Source organism: Parambassis ranga, chromosome 2 (assembly GCF_900634625.1).
Source record: "Parambassis ranga chromosome 2, fParRan2.1, whole genome shotgun sequence".
Taxonomy (NCBI): Eukaryota; Metazoa; Chordata; class Actinopteri; family Ambassidae; genus Parambassis; species Parambassis ranga.
The window spans coordinates 41,093,588-41,110,238 of NC_041023.1; the positions used below are offsets into that span (position 1 = coordinate 41,093,588).

Consider the following 16,651-nt stretch of genomic DNA (forward strand, 5'->3'; position numbering starts at 1 on the left):
CTGAGCGTGCCAAACAGACGCCCCCAACGTAGCCAATGGGAGCGCGCCCTAAAACTTTGCCCACGTCCACCCCACTGCTTAATGCATGTGCACACAGCCGTGCACGGTCACGTTAGACGGAGCCTTTGTCGGGAAGTTACCCACTCGCGTGTTCGTCAGTGTGGAGCGCTGCGTGATTTTCTCTGCTCATCACAGCTTCCTCGGCACGTTTAAATCAGCAGGTGAGTGAAAAGAGGCGATAACAGAGGCGAGACGCAGAATTCATGTCAGTGTCAAGCCGAGACGTTTGAAGGCGAGCTGATTCCACATCGGCTGCTGAGGGGACGGGTACTGATGCAACATTGCGTAGTTCGCATTTCTGTCTGACAATTCAAAGACACGTTTGTTTCGGTTCATGTTTATATGTCTACAGCCAATATATTGTAAATGTAGCTTAATATTTATTGAATTTTTAAGGCTACTTTTGTATTTTTATTATATTAAACAAAGCCCATCTATTCTGTGTCTAGGGCAGAATGTTTCTGTTAGGTAAGTCTAAGGGTTAATTATTATTATATAGTGTATGAAATGTCTTTTTCCGCAGTACTACTCATACATTGTTCAGGCCGGTTTTCAGGTGTTGCACTTTTACATTGTGTTTCTATGGCCAGCATTCCTGCTGTTCACATACGGCCTGGCTGAGTGAATGGTTCTAGTCTCCTTGTGTTGGTAACTAGCTGATACTTCCTGGTTCCTGGCTGCCTGTTAACATACCACAAGTGATTAGAAATACCATAACTTAAGCAGATAAAGGAGTCTGATAAGGGATTTTTGATGTTGCCAGGCTCTGATCGGGTGATCTCTCCTCCTCCATCCTGGTAGATTGGACTCTTGGCTGGAGTATGAAAGAAAAATTGAAGTTTCCATGTGTTAAATCCTCCTGTGAGTGTTTCTTGCCCTGCAGCCTGGCTCTGTGCCGTGCGTTCTGTCATGGAGGATCAGGATCAGGTTGCCTCTTTGAACCCTGTAAGGCCACCACATACCACTTGTAGCTACTGTAACCTTAATTAGCAAAGGTTACAGATGTCAAGTTTTTAATGTGGGCAGAAAATTACGGTCTGGTTTTTTTTTTTTTTTTTTTTTTTTTTGCAGTCAGAGCTGTGATAATAATAAAAAGCCGTTTACGTGTCAGTGCTCCTGTTAGGAGAGTTCTCTTTCCCATGCAGAGCTGTTTGCTTAAGATGCAGCCAGTTGACTGTGTGAACATCATCTGAACCCACGTTGGAGGCTAAAAGGGGGCCCCGGCTTTAACAGCTGGCTCTGATGTGTGCACTGTGTGTTAGTGACGCTTCATCTGCTGCAGTTGTAACGAGGTGATGGAGGACACGAAGAGTAGGAGCTGATCCAATCAACCACTTTATGATGTTAATTCCCTGAGTGAGAGTGACTGACCTAACTTTGGTATTCTTTAGCAGTTTAAGATAATATGTAGTTACTTATCTCTGACCTTCTAACTATTTAATATAATTCTGCAAACACTAAAATAATATTTGCTTTCACTGACTAATCATAAACACAGGTCTGTACTTGCCACAGTAAACAGGCTGCTCATAAATGAATGACTTTATATCATTCAGGTTTCTTTTTATTGTGAAGAAATGATGCAATATTTGGCGAATCTTGATCAGCCAGTCCACTGTCTTCCTCCCCTTCCTGTGGTTTCTGTTCCTCGAGTAGCTGTGATGAGAGCAGAATTTGAATAAGTGTGGTTATCATGATGGCGTGAAACTTTCTGCATGGCTGACTCGGCATTAAAGGAAGAAAGGAGTAGTTCAGTGTGAGCTTTGTTGCGGAGGAAGAGGAAGAGGAGGAGGAGGAAATCATTGTGACATGTTCTATTTCTTTCATGAATTGGGTTGATTGCAACAACTAGGAAATGTTGGACACGATGGCTACTTAACAGAAGCCGTGACGTCTCAGAACACACCCATCTTCAAACTTTTATATGTGAACTACACACCACATTGACAGACATGCAAATGGCTACCAGTACATCCAGACCTGTTGTTGTGGTACCTTTACAGCATTACCCAGGGGTATAGACTGCCAATACAACAATGCCACATGTTTATGATTACACAACCCTTTTTACTGTTTCAGGGTAAGCCATGCCGTCAGTCCCCTCAACCAAAGAGACCACTATTAAGGGCGTGTGCCCCCACGCTGGCAAGCTGCTCAACCTCACCAATGGAGAAGCCAAAGTCCGGGATGGTTCCTTTCCACTGAAGGGAGTTGAGAAGCTGTCCACAGAGGTTGACCCAGAAAACACCACCACAACCATTCAACTTAACACAAAGAACCCTGCTGCTGAGAGGAAATGGATCCGGCCTGACCTTCCCAGCCGCTGCACATGGAGCCTGGGAGCCTCCAAGGTCGACTCCCCTCACGGACACGTTACCAGGTCTGTTTTTAATCCTAAATTAACACCAAAATTCAAAGGTGTGTGACAAAAACAGTGATTATATGTGGAGTAGTGTCTGCACACCCATCTTGGTGGATTTCTTCCTTCTGATTTATTTTTTTTTTCCACCAGGTCGGTGGCACCAGCTATTCTGCCAAACATCTTGCACAGAATTGGTGACACTCCCTTGGTACGCATCAACAAGATCCCCAAAGCCTTCGGACTCAAATGCGAGATATGTGAGTCACACAATATGAAAGCTTAGACACATATTAGACAGAAGGTGTGGCTTCTGGGTAAGTCTGAGTCATTGATACCAGAGTTGTATAAAGTTAAAGGACACCTCTACTAAAAATGGCTTGAGTAGAAGTCTTCTTTAAGCATCATACTGAAGTAGAAGTATTAAAGTATTCAATATTTTTTTTGTACTTGAAGATTAAAAGTAGTCTGTTTTAAAATGTATTTAAGTATTGAAAGAAAAATTACGAGTATGTAGTTAATAAAATAAAAACAGTCCAAACATTTGTCCATATAGTTCAATGGTTCTGCAGCAAACTCAGAGGCAGGGTGATAAGTGATAAGCCAGCTCCACCAAACCTGCTTATTGTCTAAAACAACAGAACAGTCATTATATATATCATAATATAATAATAAAAGTTACCGCAGTCAAACAGCCACCAGGCACTGTGGATTCAAGAATTTCTTCCTTCTGCACAAAGCTAATATTTATAAAAGAACAACAAACTGTTCCCAAGCTGTACTGGAAATACAACTGCACATTCACCATAGTCAATACAGTTCATCGAAAATATGTAATGACGTAAAAGTGGAAGATTCAGCCTTTTAATACCTAAGTACTAAGGTGAAGTAGTCCTACTTTGTTACTTTACAGCAGGACAAGAAGCCACATATATGGAGCAATCTGTGGGTAGATTTCATTAGTAAAATACATAATGTATTTTAATGTAACAAATCTTCCTGCTTGCAGTGGCCAAGTGTGAGTTCTTCAATGCTGGGGGCAGTGTTAAGGACAGAATCAGCCTGCGGATGGTGGAGGATGCTGAGAGAGCCGGCGTTCTCAAACCTGGAGACACCATCATAGAGCCCACCTCTGGAAACACCGGTGTGTGGCTGCATTGTGTTATATTGTTTGTGTTTATTAGCTGCTATTAGCTTATTAGCAGCTTTGTAAAACACTGTGTGTTCCTCAGGTATCGGTCTGGCTCTGGCTGCAGCTGTGAAGGGATACCGCTGCATCATAGTGATGCCTGAGAAAATGAGCATGGAGAAGGTGAGTTCACTGTCATGTTAAAAATACAACCGTCCCACCTGTCACACTGACATAAAACCCGATCACAGTCCCTCTGAGATCCGCTGCTTCTTCTTATAGGAATTATCTTTTTTTTTTTCAGGTGGATGTCTTGAGAGCTCTCGGTGCAGAGATTGTCCGCACACCTACCAGCGCCCGCTTTGACTCACCCGAATCCCATGTGGGTGTGGCCTGGCGCCTCAAGAATGAGATCCCCAACTCCCACATTCTGGACCAGTACCGCAACCCGAGCAATCCTCTGGCTCACTATGACACCACAGCTGAGGAGATCCTGGAGCAATGTGACGGTATGATGATCTTAAACTCAAAACATAATCATAAAAAGTGTGTTTTTGTTTTAATCGGTATGTTTATGTGACCACTTTCACAGGTAAATTGGACATGCTGGTGGCTGGTGCCGGCACAGGCGGAACAATCACAGGCATTGCCCGCAAACTGAAAGAAAAATGCCCAAACATCAAAGTAAGCTGTTTGCTAGTATTTCAAGGAAGTGGAATAATTCTGCAGTGAGCTGCTGTTTGGATATGAATGGTGGTTTTTGTGTACAGATTGTTGGAGTTGACCCAGAAGGCTCCATCCTGGCTGAGCCTGAGGAGATTAACAAGACGGATAAGACCCAGTACGAGGTGGAGGGCATCGGGTACGACTTCATCCCCACTGTGCTCGACAGATCTGTGAGTTTCAGTGGCGTTTTCCTCCTCTTTTGTGTATCCTAAATGATCCCCGCCTGATAACATATGTACATACTGCTGCAGGTTATTGATACTTGGTACAAGTCCAATGATGAGGAGTCCTTCAATATGTCACGCATGCTGATTAGAGATGAAGGCCTGCTGTGCGGTGAGTCTTCATATTTCTGCTGGTTGACTGATAATTTGCCGTCCAGGTCTCGGCTCTCATGCTGCTTCTTTGTGTGACAGGAGGCAGCTCTGGGACAGCCATGGCCGCTGCTGTAAACGCCGCCAAAGAGCTGAAAGAGGGTCAGCGCTGTGTGGTGATCCTCCCAGACTCCATCCGCAACTACATGTGAGAATCAGGACCCAGAGAGTCTGTTGCTGTAGTGTGAAAATGGTGAATTATAAAGTGAAATCTTCTTTTAAAGGTCAAAATTCCTGAGTGACAAGTGGATGGTTCAGAAGGGCTTCCTGAGAGAGGAAGACCTGATGGTGAAGAAACCCTGGTATGTGGAGTTACTGTCATCTTGTGCAGATCTCCTCTGTGGATTGTTGTGAGCATGCCATCATATAAGTGTGTGCTTCAGGTGGTGGAACTTGAAGCTGCAGAGCTTGAACTTGTCAGCCCCCCTCACCTTCCTGCCCACCGTCAGCTGCCAGAAGACCATCAAAATCCTCAAGGAGAACGGCTTCGACCAGGCCCCTGTGGTGAACGATGCTGGGTCAGTGTCCAACAGAAAGGTCTTTTTTAAAGAAGATAATCAGTGCATTATTTTTTAAATTTGTCTGCTGTGTGTGTGCAGGTTAGTCCTCGGCATGGTGACTTTAGGAAACATGCTGGCCTCAATTCTCGCAGGAAAGATCAAGCTGTCAGACCCCGTCAGCAAAGTGCTCTACAAACAGTTCAAACAGGTCAGACACCGGAGGGGAAAAAAGGATTTCAGCGCCATCTTGTTGAGGCTGTTATTAAATTCCCTCGCTTTCATCCACAGATTTGTCTGACTGATAACTTGGGAAAATTATCTCGCATTCTTGAGACGGACCACTTTGCCCTGGTGGTGCATGAACAGATCCAGTGTGAGTACAGAACTGTTTTACTCCTGTCAGCGTCGGTATGAACCAGTACGGTAATCTGTTGTAGACAGACTGTGTGCATAAGCAGGGTTATTGTCTTTGTCAAGGTCCCACTATTGAACCATCACCCTGCCATGCCTACATGTTCTGTGATAACACTGGTCCAGCTCAGTGGGGTAGCTTGTCACTGATATGTCAAAGTCCAGCTGCAGGATGTGCACCCCAAACAAAAATGAAACAGCAAAATAATGAGAGGTATTTCATCACATCTCTCTCCTCCTCCAGACCTGACTGACGGCTCTCACAGCATGAAGCAGATGGTTTTCGGCGTGGTGACCGCAGTCGACCTGCTCAACTTTGTCACGGGTCGGGAAAAAAGAGAACGCTCAATGTCAGAGTCCACGGATGAGCTGTGATTGGCTGACTGATACGCAGTCACACTCTTGTATAGTTCCTCTCACTAACTGCAATGACTGTAGTTGATATGACAGAGTGAGTTTTGGGTTGAAATTAGTTTTAGTTGTCCACTTTGATTTATTTTTTTTAATGTTTGAAGTCTTAATAAATAACAAGAAAAAAAAACAACACACTAGTACATCAGATGATAGGGCTGCAGTAGATTGTCACTAATTACGTACTGTATGCTTGTAGTACTCGGAGAGTTCTTTGTGTTCCTTTTTTGTGTTTTGAATGATTGTATCACTGTGGCCTTTAACATTAGACAGACAGTATTAGAAAAGCCACATACATTCACCATGTCATTCATCATTATTGGACAAGTAAAGAGTTGTTTTGTTTGTATATAGGCATAATCTGCATCTGTTGTGTATATAAGTCCAAAAAAAAAACATTTGGAGTATAATCAAATTTCTTTAAACCAATCATCAGCTGGTATTTCTTTTTTTTTGTTTCAGTGCTCTGCCTGTGGTAAAACTGTAAAGTGGGTATTTAATCTTAGTGCTGTTTAGAAACTTTTGTATTGCACTTAATTTTTCCTTAAAGAATGCGTATGACTATGAATAAAGTTCGAAGAAATATTAGAACTCCTTGTCCTATTATTGTAAAGAATGCCTAAATAAAAGGCATATATTTAAGTTACTACCTTAAATATTAAATGCCATTTACATCAATATAAACCACACTTAAGTGATTAGATATGGTTTATTATAGGATCCCAAAGGCACATTATTTATCAATTTTCTGTTTTTATACGCTGACTAATTTAACACCATGAAAGTGTAAATACTGAAAAGTAAATTAAACATAAATATTCGTTTCATGTTTGTGGTTTATAATTCCTTACTGATTAGTTTTGTCTTAATTTCTGACTTGTACAATGACACTTTAAACGTAAATATTAAGTCATTAACGCGCAGTGTTTGTGTCTGCCATGTGGTTTGTGGCGCATGTTACTACCTCTTGGTAACACCGTGTCGGCGGGGCGTTGCTGGGGACCTTTGACACAACAACGCGACTCAGGACTCCGCCCTGACCAGCTCTCCCTTCGGCGTACACTGGTGTTGTGAAGGAGCGCGCTCCTTTACGTTAGCGCTGGCCAATCAGCGCTCTCGGTGCTAGCCCCTCACCGTGGCGATGTATGTGTTGTGTGGTAGCTGCTACGAGCAAGGCTAGACAGGCAGTATGGCGGAGGAGAGCACTGTGTACGAGTTAGAGGGGCTAGAAAAACAATTGGAGAGTTTGTTGAGACGTTACTCAAGTGATAAATTGCAAGCCGATAGTGAGCCATTCTGCTCCGACTTTTGCAAGGTAAGGAGTGGTTGCTAAACTTGCTGACAGGCGTGTTGTCGAAGATAAGAGCATATATGTTAGCCGACTCCCCTCCCCCAGAACTGGCATTTTAACGGCTAGCGTTAGCACTTGAGCTCGTTAGCACCCAGCTAACAAGTCGTAGGCACTTTAAAAATAGCATAACGCCCCCTAAACATTATATATAATAACACTTGCTTAAATAGAGATGCTGATATCAAAACATATATGTCAGTAAATCGCTCATATTTTGTCAGTGACTGTTCACTGCACAGCTAGCAAGCTAACCCGGCTAATCGCCTGAGCCAACTGCCTGGCTAGCTGTGCAAGTTAGCTTAGTTAGTAGGTTAAATGTTTACCAAACTACCGATTAGACATCGATCGATAATCATTACGCACAAACAACCTTTTTGGTAGATTTCCAATCATCTTTTATTCGCACGTATCTTCTAGCATTTGTCATCAAGTCCAGTCAATATGTTGCTTCATGATCTGCTTAAACCCCCAGAAGCCGTGTAGTTATGTAGTGGTCATGTTACTCTAACTTAGTTTTTAGTAGTTTCTAGTAGCCTTACGATGTAGTCACTCCTGAATCTGTAAGTCCGTAAGTAGCCATATCAATAAGTGATTAATTGTTAGCTAATGGGGACCATCAAAGATAAGAGAGTTTTAACTAATTCCTGCTAGCATAATAATTATTTTCCTTCCAGGTCATTGACTTTTAACTTTTTTAACATTCTTGGAGGTGAAATCATAAAACATCAGCAACCAGATAAGCTGCTAAAACGCAAATTGTGATGCTGCAGTTGAGTTTGGTGAACTGTAGTGACTGGACAAAGGCCTGAGATCAACGTTGTTGACAGTTAACATTCATTAGATTCCACTGTTGGGCTCCTGGATCTCCACCATTAGAGGGCAATATAAGCACGTCGTTTTTAGATATTTCATTTGTAGATCATGGTGGAAAATGTCATATTTGAATTGCCCTTGTTACCATTGTTGTTGACTTTATTTTGCCTTTGCTCTGTGCAGTTGGTGGAGGAGTACACCTCTCGCTGGCAGGTGCCACTGCCTCAGCTCAGGATCCTTGAGATAGCTCTCTGCTATTTTGCTCAAGTCTCTACCTTCTTTACGCCAAACTGTGAACATGTGCTCAACACACTCAGTAGCCTGGCTTTGTAAGTACAGACAGATTATTCTTTAATGACTGGGTTTCTTCTGTGATAAGTTTAACTGTTCAACTGTAGGCAAATGTAGTTGCTGTTGTATCTTTAGCACAAACCAGTATAGTTATATGATTCTTTACCTTTATATATCTCTGTATTCTATGCTGAGTGCCTGTACATTGCTGCTGCAACAGTGAAAATATCCAGTTTGGGGTTAATAAAGTGCATCTGTGTATATATTCTTACATCCACAAAAATCTGTATAGTTAAATTTATACAGGAGGTTTAAAACATTTAAAAATGTAGAAACGTTGTTGTGCTCTTCTCGCAGGAGTGTTTTTGAGTTGCTGCTGTTCTTTGACCAGAAGGACTTCCATCAGGAGCCCCTGAAAAATTTCACTGTCGCATTTCTGGTGAGAATTAAGTTCAGGTTTTTACATGTTTCACTTTATATGTTGTTTATTGTGAGATTATGTTCTGTTGAATTGTTGTTGATACATGAGCATTTAAAAACACTGTCCTTCCAGGAATGTTTTTTGGCCCTTGCAAAGCATCAGAATGTTCACTTACATCAGGTAGAGCATTCGGTTCGGGGCAATGGTCCCTGGGCCAGCCCAGCCTTACAGGCAATCCTCAGCGAGTCCAGTTTACCTCAGAATGAAGGTCAGTGATGTAATTAATAGTTTCAGTAACACTGATGTAGATCTGTTCCTGCATTCAAATCAAAATCTTTCTCTCTTCATTCAGTGGATGAGTGCATTGGTTCTGAGCTGTCGGTGTTCTTTGAACTACGGGTGCGTTACCTTTTATCCTGCGAGCGTGTTAGTGAGGCGGTGGCGCTGTCTAAGTGTTGTGCCCGACACCCCACAGCAGGACAACACTTGTTCTTCCTCCAGGTCTACCTCACTTGGCTTTACAAAACATCACAGCATGACCGTCTACGTAAAGAGGTGGGTGGAGTGACTGTACACTGAATGCCAACTGGTAAAAATGTATGCATTAGACTTAGCTTCTAATTACTTTTTTAGGTGGCTGACCTTAGTGGTAAAGATGCAGTGCACATTATATGTAGCTTGGAGCATGAGGAAAAGAATGAGCTGCTACTAGATCTCAGCACAACCTTCCTGTCACAGCAGCTCCGAAGGGGAGATATGTACTACTTGTGGTGAGTACAACCTAATGCTGATGTAATTATAAACACCAGGTGAAACTAAAAGTGCGAGCTCTTAATGATCTATTTGTTCTGAATTTGCAGTGATCTTGTCTTTGTGTGGAGCAAACTGCATAATCGTTTAAAAACATCTAGGCAAGCTTTGCTACAGGAAAGTCGTCAGCTGATGCTGTTTGCGACCAATGTCAACTCCATCTTCCCATTCATCAGAGCTATACTGCAGGAGGTGAGGCAGGAGTCTGAGCTGCAGGTAAACTGTTGGCTTTCAGCTATGCAGGGAATTACATATGACTTTGGATCTCAACAGGTGGGTGAGGATGGTGTCCAGTTCTGTGTGGAGCTCTGTGCGAATGCCCTTGAGTCCTGTCTTCCCTGTGATGTCCTCACAAAATCTCTAATCTACAAAACCATTGCTGGCCTGCTACCTAATGATCTGGAGGTCTGCCGGGCCTGCGCTCTTCTTGTCTTCTTCTTGGAGCGCACTGTTGAATCCTACAAGATGGTGTACCTACTTTACATGCATCCCGACCAGGAGTATGACGTGGAGTACAGCTTAATTAGGAATCACGTTCGCTTTGAAGTCTTGCAGGTAAAGTTTCTTCTAAATATATCGCATTTATGACCTCCAGAACTCCTCCTAAACTTTGTTTATAATTTTGCTTCAGGTCTTGAAGAAGGACCTGTATTTTGACCCAGAGTTTTGGAACCTTATTGCTCTGCGTACCAACTGTTTGAAGCTGATGAGCGAAAAGGTGGTCAGTTCTGCCCTTGAAGAAATCATGGAGGACAAATGGATCTCCAGCTACTGCACCAAAGAGCCTGTGTCCCGCTCAAATACATCAGAATGTCAGAGACAAAGACGCAGGGCACTTCGAGCTGCAGCTAAGAAGCGACACCACAAAGAGGGCTCTGACACAGCATCCAAAAGACTGAAGGTGGAACCAGGGAAAACACGCCCAGGTGTTGATAACTCTGTAAAAAAGAAAGGGAACCGACCTCTGAAGGAACCTTTGAGGCGCTCGTTTTGGCAGCTTGACAGAATACGGGACAATGTAGAACATCGGCGCACCACGCGCCTCTCAGAAAAGAATCCGCCAAAACGTAGGATTAGACAACCTAGGTGGCTCATGGAGGACTCAGGAAAACTTGAGGATAATGTTTCTCTGAAGATGAAAAAGCACGGACACGAAAGACATCATCGATCAGCAGCCATAAAGAAATCTGACACTGAACAGATGAGGAACAACTCCAAATACAAATCTTCAGTAAACTCTGAATTTAAGGCAAATGATAACAAGCACCAAGGATTTTCTGTGGACTCTCATAAACCACCCGAACCTCCACAAGTCATTTTGGAACTCTCCCTTCCAGATAACGAACTGCTGGGCACATTTACTGATGACATTACCAACAGACACAGAGGGCTCCCTCAAGTGCTTCTTTACAAACCCATGCTTAAGCTTCCTGCCACAGTAGAACCTGTGAAGGCTGTACAGCGCAAGGAGGTGGTTCTCAGAGCGCGGGATGCCACTATGTTTCTGCAGCAGTTGCACTGTTATGCCCGGCGGGAGAAAGGAAAAGGAAATGGGGTAAATAATCACGGCTCAGTATCAACAATTACACGCTCATCCGCACAGGGAAGTCCTCCGAAAAATCCCCCAAGAGAAGCAGAAGGTGGTATTTGCTCAACTTCACGGAAGGCATCTCCAGCCAAAGAGTCTGCATCACAGAAGCTAGCATCAGCAAAGGTGACAAAATCCCCCAAAGGCCAAAACACAGAAAAAGTGTCCGAAAGCACTGAAAAGATGGAGGTGTCAAAGAGTTTTACAGCAAAAGAAGAGACGGACATCTGTCAAACTGACAGAGCAGGAGGACCCTGTGAAGAGCCTGCTGTTGAGATGAAAGTCACTATTGCTTCACAGTCTCCAGTTTTAGACAAGGTCTCTAAAGCTCCGGCTGTAGATGACATCTCAAAAGCTGAAAAGAATCAGAAGAAAGGCACTGATGAAATCCCTCCTGTCCACAGTAAAGCTGATATTTTCTCACAGTCTCAGGATGAGGGGGGGAAGAAGCTGAAGCTTTCCTCACAGGCTAAAAGAGATTCTACAGCAGCCATTTCAGACTCAACAGAACCTGTGCCTTGCAAGAATGATGCTGTCATTCCAAGTTTTGGAAGTAAACTGGAGGATTCGTCCACACCATCAGAGAAGGGCAGTATGAGTGACATAACCGCTCTGACGTTAGTCACAGAGATGGTAACTGAACTTGCACCTGAGCAGCTTGCTCATGATCCAGAGAGCGACAAATTCCAAGCTCCGGGGAACAGCGTGTCCAAGGAGTCGACGGTTAAACCGAAAGTTCCTCACAAAGCACAAGTTTCTGTAGCAGAACAGGGTGCCTCTATAGACGACATGCAAGGAAGGAAAGGAAAAGCGACAACCCATGATTTAAGTCCAGATCAATTTGATGCCGATGAGCCAGAAACGGAGGAATCCAAGCTGGAGTACTGCTGCACCTTCTGCAACAAGGAGTTCAGAGGGAGTCGTGTTGTAGCACACGCAATGTTCCACTACCGTAAAGACGAGTGCATGTTCTGTGGGATCATGTTCAAGGACGACCTCCTGGCTATGATACATCTGTCTGATCACATAGAGAAGCTAAAGAGAATCAAAGAGTTAGAAGGGGTTCCTGACACCAAAGATGGCTCCACACTGAAAACCTCTGCCAAAGCTAGAACTGCTGGGTGTCAAAGCAAAGGGAGGACAAAGAGGGCTGCTGTCTGTCCAAAATCAAGAAGTCAAAGCGATTCAAACCAATCAGAATCCAGAAAATTGAGATCTAATGACAAACCAGGGGATGGTCCTTCTTTACAAGAAAAACAAAATGTGTCAAAGCAGCTTCACAGTAAAACTGCAGTTCACAAAGTTAATGGTCACATTGGCAAAAAGAAGGACTTGGACAAACCGCGAAAGCACTTCAGATCACAGAGAGACTGTGATGGAGCTGTGCTGCAAGAAAACAAGGATATAAAAAGTGATTCCTCTCAGACAACAAACACAGAGCGTGCCTCTCCCACAGAAGATAAAATGGAGAGATCGTCATGCGTGGATCCGCAGGAGAAAGTGTCCTGTCCTATGGACGGATGCTCCTGGTTCACAGATGTGTCAAAGAACCGTGTTGCCCTTCTGTACCACGCTCTCGATGACCACTATGGTGAGATCAAACCCTTAGAGCTGGCCTTCCGCATCGGGCACAATAAGTGCAGCATCTGCATGAGGGTGTTAATGAGTTTTGAACACTTCCAGCACCACGTTGAGAGACACAGACTCACTCCACGGCACCCGTGCCTTCACCAGGGGTGTAAAGCCAGGTTCAAAACTGGGATAGAAATGAGACGCCACACCAGAAAGCACAACCCGCTGCAGGCAGTGTGCTGCCTCCCTGGATGTTCACAACTATTTATTTGTCTGTGGGCTCTGAACCTTCATGAAAGAGAACACTATGCTGCCAAATCAGACAAAAACACAAATGTGCACAGACATAATAACAAAAAACAACAGGATAAGACGGAGTGTACGTTAAAGGAGCAGACGTCAAGGAAACGTGTTGAAACCCCCTCTGTCTCCTCTGACAGAGCATGTCTGATTAAACAGGAAGCAAAAGACAGAAGTGAGGGCAAGGATTCAAATGTACTGAAGAATCTCTCCAACAAGGACACTTGTTCATCGCCTGCGCTTTCTCATCCTCAGCTGAGGCGAGCTGTAAGAAAAGTAACAACCCAGACAGCTCCCAGAGTCATCTCGTCATCACTACTAAAACACAGGAGAAAAGTAAGGCACAAGCTAAAGAAGAAGCAGGTCAAAGTGAAGGGTGCAAAGAGAAGAGGGCGGCCTCCAAAGCACAAAACAGTGTATGATGAAAACAGTCAGAAAAACCGTGACCAGCGACCTTCTACTGCAACATCTGAGGAAAAGGCAGCTAAACAGTTCAAAGAGGAAGAAGAGGAGGGGCAGCAGATCCAGGAAGTCATCCTGACAAAATCAGCAGAAGATGGCCACATCTCTCCAGGTGACAGTTTGGAACAGACAGCCAGCACTGTCTCAGATTCCAAAAAAAGTAAATTCAGCAAAAAGAAAAAATCTTCAGATTCAATAAAACCTGAGTCCAGATCTGCTGTCCCACAAGCAGCAGCAGCAGAAGAACCTGCCGATGAGGAAGGACAAGCCTCTGAGCTCCTCATCCCATCCAACACCTCATCTGAACCTCCCGCCGCAGAGAAGACACAGAAGGCGAAAACAAAGAAATCAGTCATCACAAAAGAAGGTCAAGCTGCTTCTTCAGACTTGGGCAAGACAAACAAAAAGCATAAGGACACGAGGGAGAAGAAGAAGAGTGTCAAGGTAAAACAAAAAGATAAAAAGACTGCACTGAAAAAGAGGTTAAAGGCAAAAGTCCAACCAAAGGTTGAGGACACAGGTGCAGATCTGTTAGTAACAAAGGAAGAAGCCTCTGATTCACCAGGGGATAGCAGTGGTGTCTGTGTGCCTGCTGAAAACCTGCAGAAGGCAGTGAAAAGGGAAAATACTAAGAAAAACTCAGAGAAGAAGCGCAAGGATGTTCAGAAAGGTGACAAAAAGACGAAGAAACAGCGCACGGTCCCACCAATCGCTGAGGTGAAATTAGAGGACGAGTGGAGCTCTGTGAGCGGTGGGATCAAACCTTCAGCAGAAACGTCACCCTCCACCATCAGCGCCTGCTCTCTGGTGAACGGACAAGCAGCAGACGATTGCAAATCCACCGTCCACGACATGTTGGCAAAGTACAGCAAGAAACCGTACATGCGCCTGCCGCCTACCGCCTACCTGGACGAGAAGTACATCACCATGCCGAAACGGAGGAAGGAGCCGTTCGCCCTGCCATCGCTGCGGAGCCCGCTGCCAGAGCACACCAGCGTGACGCCGGCTCTGCAGAGGCAGCGCTGCGCCAGCTGTTTTGCCACGTTTAGCAGTGGCGAGGAGCTACAGAGTCACATTCAGCTGCAGAAGTGCTCCAAACTCTTCGGATTTGAATCTGATGACGAGGGTGTGTAAAAACAGTCATACAAATACAAGATGTTGTTGTGAAAAGTGTGTCATTATTCTGTTTTTTCATTTCAGATAATTAGTCTGAGGGTTCGGATACTGACATGTGAGTCCAAGGATGGACCATACCTCAACAGATCGGTGCTCTCCAGATGATTTCTTCAGTTATTTGGGCAAAGACTAAACCGTGGAGGAGTTGGTGGACTTTGCTGCATGTGCCTGTAAAGGAAAGACCTGGGAGAACCAATCAGTGACAAAACAGACTACTGAACTGAACTGTCAGATTTGTTATAAAAAGGACAGCTCGTACTGAAGTGCCTGCTCCGGAAGCACCGTGCTGTTTTCCAGCTGCTTCGCCTGTTATTAGAAAGTAAAGACTGGTTTGAAAGCTGTGAAATAAAAGAGGCAAGATCATAAGGATGCTCCTGCTGTCACTAGGATACATATTTTTCAGTAAGCCATAAAGGACATTGTTTGCTTTTTGCACTCTGCTCATATAATTTCTCAGTGGTTTTTATTTTACACTCGATATTCAAAACGATGGGGACGTACAAGACCATTCAAACCCTAAACTGTAAGATGTATCAACCTTTAAAATGTTCAAATACTAATTGTACTATTGAAAGGTTGCCTGTGTGGCTCTTTATCTCCATGAGCAACCAGTAGGTGTCACTGTGCACCAGTTTGTTTAAGGCTTCCTTCACTTTCACTCACATCAACTATACCTTCATTTAGCAATAACACAACCCTCTCCCATTAATTTATCTCTTCTGTTTATTATTTGCTTTGTCACTGGTGCATTCTTGTTTATATTATACTTTGTAGATTTTTAATTATCCTTACTGAAGTGTCTGAAACAATATGATTCCACTCTTAGGATAAATGTATGTAAAAGTGTTTCTGAGAGGCAGCAGCAGGTTATATTTATTTATGTTTTATTTTCTATCTTTTGTAAATATCTGAAGAGTTTCACCGGCTTGATTCAGTGATGGGGATGTTGGATCCAGGTTTATATTTTGTTCTTGAAGAAAAAAAAATAAAAGATATTTCAGATCACAGGATAAAACATGTCACTGTCATGTCATGTCTGCCCCTGCCTTGGCTCACCTCTCTGGAACAGTTTCAGCTGTTAGTCACTGTGATCAGCTGATGATGCAGATTCACGCAGACTATCGGTCACAAAGGCCAGACGGAAATCTGAGCTCTTTGTCTTCCAGTATTTTGTGTTGTGGTGGAAACACGCAGAGAGAGGAGGAGGAGGAGAAACGGGAGACCACACCGAGAGTCATGTTCCCAGCCACAGGTGTGTGTGTGTGTGAGACGGTTTTTGTTTTCCATGTTTGAAATATTAGCAATATAATATATTAATGTAGCCGTACACGCGGCAGGCTCTTTAATCAGCCAGTGTCTCACAAACCACATCTAATTTCACTTCTTTTAACGGTTTACAGGCTACAGCCTCCTGTTAGCCAGCTGTTAAACAACTGTTTTGATGAAGGAAACATGCTAAGCTAGCTAGCCGTTTTTATTAGCTCATGAGAAGAGGAGTGTATTATAATGTTTAGTATTTGTTTAACTTAATTTCTTTACAAAAGAGCAATTATTTACAAGTGTGGTCAGATAGGACAACATTTTTATTTATTATATATATATATATTTATAATTATTTTCTCTCCCGCACTTACTTGCTAGCTTGCTAGCTAAGGCGCTAGCTTAGGTGGTATTGGCCAACAACTCCGTTGTGTGTGTGTATATATATAAAGGAGAATAATAATTACAGATACTTCCTAAATGCTTTTTTTCCTCCATAATGTGATAGTTATTATACCCTTAAAAATAGGACACAGACACACACCAGTCTGACAGGGCTTTTAATCATTATTTCGAACCTACTTCAAATATTTAAGCATAACAGATTTAGATTTTTATTACATCAATATAGCACAAA

The 16,651-nt window shown here is 43.4% G+C and overlaps 2 protein-coding genes across 2 annotated transcripts; both read left to right on the top strand.

The window, feature by feature from the left end:
• Positions 1-77: 77 nt before the first annotated feature.
• On the top strand, positions 78-6,561 carry LOC114432332 (cystathionine beta-synthase-like). The gene is made up of 15 exons (XM_028400277.1): positions 78-221; positions 2,140-2,440; positions 2,573-2,679; positions 3,429-3,563; positions 3,652-3,731; positions 3,853-4,057; positions 4,141-4,232; positions 4,319-4,444; positions 4,526-4,610; positions 4,691-4,796; positions 4,873-4,950; positions 5,032-5,166; positions 5,248-5,356; positions 5,437-5,521; positions 5,804-6,561. The coding sequence occupies exons 2-15, from the start codon at positions 2,148-2,150 to the stop codon at positions 5,932-5,934; spliced, it is 1,767 nt and encodes a 588-aa protein (XP_028256078.1). The 5' UTR covers positions 78-221; positions 2,140-2,147; the 3' UTR covers positions 5,935-6,561.
• A 578-nt stretch (positions 6,562-7,139) lies between these two features.
• On the top strand, positions 7,140-15,100 carry LOC114432319 (uncharacterized). The gene is made up of 10 exons (XM_028400248.1): positions 7,140-7,285; positions 8,318-8,463; positions 8,783-8,864; positions 8,979-9,114; positions 9,199-9,401; positions 9,480-9,616; positions 9,707-9,848; positions 9,930-10,211; positions 10,288-14,704; positions 14,779-15,100. The coding sequence occupies exons 1-10, from the start codon at positions 7,160-7,162 to the stop codon at positions 14,784-14,786; spliced, it is 5,679 nt and encodes a 1,892-aa protein (XP_028256049.1). The 5' UTR covers positions 7,140-7,159; the 3' UTR covers positions 14,787-15,100.
• The last annotated feature ends 1,551 nt before the right edge of the window (positions 15,101-16,651 follow it).

Coding starts and splice junctions, on each gene's coding strand:
- LOC114432319 (XM_028400248.1), top strand. CDS start 7,160: ATGGCGGAGGAGAGCACTGTGTACGAGTTAGAGGGGCTAGAAAAACAA. Junction 8,464..8,782: donor ACACTCAGTAGCCTGGCTTT/GTAAGTACAGAC, acceptor CTCTTCTCGCAG/GAGTGTTTTTGAGTTGCTGC. Junction 9,849..9,929: donor TCAGAGCTATACTGCAGGAG/GTGAGGCAGGAG, acceptor GGATCTCAACAG/GTGGGTGAGGATGGTGTCCA.
- LOC114432332 (XM_028400277.1), top strand. CDS start 2,148: ATGCCGTCAGTCCCCTCAACCAAAGAGACCACTATTAAGGGCGTGTGC. Junction 2,680..3,428: donor CGGACTCAAATGCGAGATAT/GTGAGTCACACA, acceptor TCCTGCTTGCAG/TGGCCAAGTGTGAGTTCTTC. Junction 3,732..3,852: donor AGAAAATGAGCATGGAGAAG/GTGAGTTCACTG, acceptor TTTTTTTTTCAG/GTGGATGTCTTGAGAGCTCT.